This window comes from Micromys minutus, assembly GCF_963924665.1.
Source record: "Micromys minutus genome assembly, chromosome: 26".
NCBI lineage: Eukaryota > Metazoa > Chordata > Mammalia > Rodentia > Muridae > Micromys > Micromys minutus.
The window spans coordinates 4,637,103-4,643,117 of record NC_137961.1 but is presented as its reverse complement, the minus strand read 5'-3'; the positions used below and the strand labels follow the sequence as shown (position 1 = coordinate 4,643,117).

General features: G+C 44.4%; 1 protein-coding gene across 1 annotated transcript in view; it reads left to right on the top strand.

Annotated features, from left to right (window-relative positions):
• Positions 1-405: 405 nt before the first annotated feature.
• Positions 406-6,015, top strand: part of LOC308437514 (uncharacterized protein C8orf34 homolog) — a gene marked incomplete at both ends in the record, with an annotated part of 344,863 nt that continues 339,253 nt past the window's right edge. The window contains 1 exon segment of the mRNA XM_080938598.1: positions 406-474. Within this exon segment, the coding sequence (XP_080794724.1) occupies positions 406-474 (69 nt within the window).

Genomic DNA, 6,015 nt, shown 5'->3' with positions numbered 1-6,015 from the left:
CTTGTCGCCCTTGCGGCCCGCGCTTTCCTCCGGCTCGGCTGCCGGAGGCGCTGCACAGACACTCGCCTTTGGCCACGGGCTCCGGCTGCTGCTGCCGCCCAGAGGACAGACCAGCCTCTGCCCGCGACTTCCCCTCGGCGGCGGCGCTGCGGAGAGCGGGTGGGCGCGAGCTGCAGGACGAGATGTAGTTCTCCCCTCGCCTCGGAGTTGTCTGAGTTAGCGGAGCCTCTCCCGGGCTCCCTGGGACCTGCTCCCTTAGGGCTCGCTGCTTACCGGGTTGCGAGCCATCTCTGTACCAGGAAGCCCAGGTACCCGAGCTCCTCTCCTGGGTCCATCCAGGGGTAGAGGAGGGCTGTCCCCAGCCAAGGCACACTGTCTTCTCTCTGCTGACCCATCTGTTTCCCCATGGCGTCTCGTCAACAAACCCGAATCCAGGCTTACCTGGAGAAAAACAAGATCGGTCCTCTGTTTGAGGTAAGGAGCCCTGGTGGGGAATGGTCCTGCTCTCTTTGGGGGTGGGAGGGTGGTGCCGAAATAAAATCAGAATCCCCTTAAGCGAAGGTAGGGGTGCTAAGCAAATGCGCCGGAGAGGGAGCCCTGTCCCACTAATGTGTTCTGGAACGCAGTCCTGCTGGCACTTGGCCAGTTACCTGGACACTGACAGGTGAGCTCTGGAGGCCCCAAGTTCAGCCTAACAGGACAATTGGAGCCTGACTGTTTTGCATCTAGTAACCGTTTGGCAGGGCTTAGACAGTGTGAGACAGGCAATCCAGATGTACATTCTCAGAGTATCTACACACACACACACACACACACACACACACACACACACACACACGCCCGGAATTCACACTACCTTGGATGTTGAGATTTCTTCTTTTAAATATGGGTAGTAGTAGAACCTGAAAAGGTGGAGGAGTTGCCAGGCTGGAGAAAAACATATGTAAACGCTGGTCAGTTGGGAAACACACTGGACTGTGGCTGCAGGCAGAGCCCTTTGTACCTGCTCTCAGAGGTGGAAAGGAGCTGAGAGGGGTTTTAGGAAAACACGCCTATTTTCTGAGGACTCTGTGAAAAAGAATGAAGTTAGAGAGAAAATCTGACCTAAGGGCAGAAAGCAAGCACCACCTAAGTGCTAAGTGTCAGCAGGTTGTCAGGCCAGATACTGGAGTGCCAGGAAGTGGCCAGGTTCACGTGGGAGGGATGCCTGCGGTTCCTCACTCTGCGGTCCACTATCTTATGATCTCCTCCCCATACACACCTGAAAAGCCACAGCCTATATCTTAGGCTGAAGAACTAGGGAGAAAGGATGGGCATGCATTAGTGATCTGAGAATTGAGCAGCTTCCTGGAGAATAGAGCAACAGAGAGGGGTGGGGGGCATTGATACCTCTGCTTGAAAGGGCTGGGAGGGGCACAAATAAATCTTTTTCTTTTCGGAGGATACGTTTCAAATAATTAAGTGTTTTCAGGTTGTTCTGCCCTACCTTAAATTAATGTGGTAAAATTTCCAAAAGTTGGGAGAATTGTTTCAACAAAAACTCCATAACAAGGGGCCACAACGTCCTGCTGGTCTCTTACCTTTTTGTTTGGTTTCAAAAATGTTAGCAAAGGAAAGTTTGCTTCTGCTAATTCCTTACCCCACGGCCCTGTGAGCCCTCAGCATCCTTTCTTATTGCTGGTGTGATGATTCTAAGTTGCTCACAGCCTCACGTAAGGGAAAGTCAGAAAGGTAGACGCAGACAATCAAGAGGTATACGCACTGGAGTAATAAATGAAGGCATTTCGACTGTATTCGTTGTCATTCCTAGAATATTAAGCACAATTCGCCCAGGGGAAAATCAGTGAATTGCTTTTAATAGATCCCCTTCTCAACTTAACGTATTTTAAAACCTCCATCGATCTTTCCAAGTGACAATAATGGAATTAACTTTCTACATAATTAGGAAATAAGCTTGTCTTGATATTTCTCAGCAGTCTCCTCCCCTTTAACGCTCGGCAGCTCATTTCCTCCTGAAGAGTTTTTTAACTAAGAAAATTGCTTCACGGAAGCTTTAGCTTCCCCCCCCCCATACCCCCAAAAACAACCCAACGAAATTCTATGCTTTTGTATTTTACTGGATGCACCATTATCCCCATCAGCTTGGATCGAAGTGACGAGGAGTTAATTTTTAAGGGTTTGATGTGCATTTTTTTTTGTAACTGAAGGGAGGAAAGGGGACAGGAAGTTCTCGTCTGCTCAGAGCAGGGTGGGCGCCGGTGCGTGGGCAATGACTGTGATGGAGCTCGGCTCCGAGAGTGGATAGAATCGGCCAGTTTTACCAGTTGGCCATTTGCGAACCCATGCTAATTTGTAGTCTAGTTCTCCTCAAGTTAGAGTCAGTGCAGACGTCAGACACGGTGGCCACACCTGCTCTGCTCGAACCCATTGGGCTGCCGTATGATGGTCACCTCGCTCTCCAGTTCAGTCTGAGCCACAGGGTAAATTACGGAAAAATAGTCCGGGCTATAGAGAAATACATGTCACAAAGACAACAAAACCCAAGCTAATCAATCAAACTAATCAATCAAACAAACAGAACCAGCCCAGATAGAAAATTCCTGTGACCCGGTGATTCTCAGAACTGATGTGGAGACCTTGCTCGGGTCTGGGAGAGAAGACGGCTGTAATAGATTGCTCTCGTTTTTGGGCCATATTTTAAGAAATGAATATGCAAGCTAAAAATTCCTAGTAACAAAGTACAATTTAAAATAGGCAGCTGCCATGATTATCATCCCCCACTGTATTGGGTGGAGGCCCAAGAGTTAGTGATACGGATTTCTTCAGTGGTCAGAACGTGCACTGAGAGTGTGTCCCACTGTGTGCTTTGTATGGTAGGAATATTTGGAAAGCCCCTCTTTTTTAAATAGTGAAACATTTTAAAGGGGGCTTATTGAAGTTACTTAAAGAATGTCAAATAGGAAAAGTAACCTCCCTGGGATTGAGAAAGGCTGGATTTTTTGGGAGAGAGATCTTTTGAAAGACTATGTGGCCTTGGCTATGCTCATTAGAACTTCCTAAACAAACCATAGAGATCCACCCAGCTCTGCCTCTCAAAAGCTAGCAAGTTAAAGGCATGCTTCACTATACCAGGCTTAATAAAAAAAAAATCTGTAAAATTTTTGTACTTAGTTTATCTCTTCGTTATGAGGTTTATCACTAATACTGTATCATTAGCTTTGTACATCACAATCAAAATAAATTGAAACTAAGTTTGATTTCAGGTCACCTAGGAACATACGTTTAAACTACCTTTAAATATGAATAAAAATAGTTTGAAGCATTACAAATCCATGCCTAAAAGTCATTGCATAAGAGTCCTGAGCGATGACATCTTACAAGAGTACAAACACATAAGATGAAAATGACTCGCACTCCACAAACTCTGAGATTTATGTAGCGTGTAATAATTTCTGTTTCCCTTTGGCTTATTAAAGGCAGGCAAGCAGAGCAGAGCTTGGGCATTTGGTTTATAGGAGTGTTTCCCAGAGTTGTGATACAGCACAAGTATGACTTTGATCACTTTAAAATTCCCATCTAAGTTCTTAAGTGGCAGGGCATAAAAAGGTTCCTCGTCCACCAAAGTGAAACAGTTTCGTAACATGTGTAGAACGTGTGCTGTGAAAACAGTTGTGTCAAACTCCAGGGCCAGAAAGTTAATAGCTTAAAAATAATTCAGTACTTGAATTGTCTGGCCTAGACAATTAAAGGGACCCCTTTGTCTTTAGTAGAAATCATTTAACTGAGTTCACGAGAGAATATATGGTGTGGATCATCAAACTTTCTCATTTTTCATACAAAGAAGTATGCAAGTGTGTTTTTTTTTCATTTCCATTAACTGCACAGAGCAATTATTAACTGGCTACTGGTTGAAAAGTTGTTCTAGGTAGCATGTACATCAATTCTGGCCTCACAAGATAGTATGATATCCTGAACTACTTCAGAACAGAATAGTGAATGAACTCAGAGCATGTTGCATCCGATGTTTAAAGGGGGATGATGCTGTCACAAGGGCAGAGAAACCAGTTTGAGGAGGCCCCTAAACCAGAGTCAACTAAAGATCAAAATATAGAATTACATTTATCATATTGGATAAAATAGAACATTGTGTTCCACTAAGATTTAATGGAATACAGAATGTGTTTATTAAGTAGTAGAATGCCAGTAAGTAACACCCAAAGGAGCATGGGACAGGTAGGTGTGTCTGGAGCCCTGATACATGATTGAGATTGGTGTGAAGCCCCAAAAGTAAACACTAAGTGGGAGGTGCTTTCTGAAATCTGGGGAATTCAGAAACGCTCACACTGCCGTCACACTCTCCTCAAGCCCTGAGGCCAAACCAACAGGAAGCTGGTTGTCAGACCCCGAACCATTTTAAAAACTGTAGTTCAACAAAGGCTGGGGCTAAAATAAAGTAATGCGTGTAGAAATCATTCCTCCACCTACGTTCCTTCGTTCTGAAAGAGCTGTTATCACTTCTTATTGGGAAGAGAAATCTCCCATTCCCTGCATCAGGGTTTCTCACTGGCTCGGTTGAGCCTGACAGCGACAGCCAGGATCAACAGCAAAGCCCTGCTCCTGAGAGCTCCAGGCCTGGGTTCACACGCCCTGCTGAAATTTAATCTCAGCGCCCCACTGGGCTTTTTTCTCACTCTTCCAATTTGTGCATGCAGGCCAGACCTAGTGGTTAAGGTAGCAGAGGCTACATCTCCCCAGACAAAGACCATACTGAAGCAAGGTCCCACAAAGGAGTGAGAGATTGGGAAAATTGCTACTTCGTAATCCAGGCAAGAAAAGGCAACTTTTAACTGGTGTTAACTGGTGAGAGGAAGTTGGATGGATAGTAAGATAGGTCATATTCCCAGGGCATTTAGCCACAAAATACTTAGTATTTCTAAATGAGAAGGTAACCTTCCAGCATAGAAGACCGCCATATACCATTTTCTTCCAAAAATAATGATTTTAGGCAGCTGGAAGGGGTCTTATGCTTATGTAGATTGAACTCATGGATAGGAAATCGAGAATCTCTTCAAGGGCTGGTCTTAGACAGTGACCGGTGTCACAGCTACAAGAGCTGTGGTGTCTGAGCTCACAATCTCCAAAGGTTTTACAGTTACCGGGGATTCTTCTAGTGACCAGGACCTGCCATTCCTTTGGCCCACTGCAGCATTCTGTTTGTCTTCTAGCCTTTTTATTTCCCCTTTTCTCTTTGTTCCAACACTGGCCACTGTCTCAAAATGCTTACCTTCCTTCTCATTAGCTGTCAGTATACTAGCTCCCTGCTTTCCTAATTCACTCTGCAGACCACACTGCTGTAGATAGTGGTCATAAAACAAAACTGCAATGTGAATTTTCATCAGTGGAAGCTGGGGGCCTATTGAGAACATGAAACGTTCCAAGGACCCAGAGTTTCTCCAGTGCTGGGTTTACACTAGAGACAATCACATATAAAAGGTCTATACAATCCCATGTTCCAGTTCTCTCTCAAAATAAAAAAATAAAAAAATAAAATATAGTGAGGTAGGGAATATATTAGAGAAGTTTTTGGAGGGGCAAAAATATAGTGTATAAAATATTTTAATCGAAAAATGAAAAAATAAAGTCCCAATCCATGTTTTGGGATGGTGCACTATATTTTCCTACACCTCTCTCTATCTGAGCACTTAATACCACCACTATATAAAAGTAAACAGTTCTAGGCAATAATTAAACCATATTTACAATAGAATTGAATGTTTTGCTCAACAGATTAACAGAGAGAACGAAGGAAAGGGAGTAGAGATAGAAAACTATGTAGGAACAGAAAAAGCTTTACTTCATGTATAGCACATTCTTGGGTCCTTGAGGTGGAAATATCTGCTGAATGGACAATTTCCTTCTGTCTTTAGTGTGCCAAACGCTGGAGATGTTCTCTTAGTAGGCAAGGCAAGGGCATTTGCAAGAAAACTTCCATTGCAACACAGAAGGAGAGCGTGC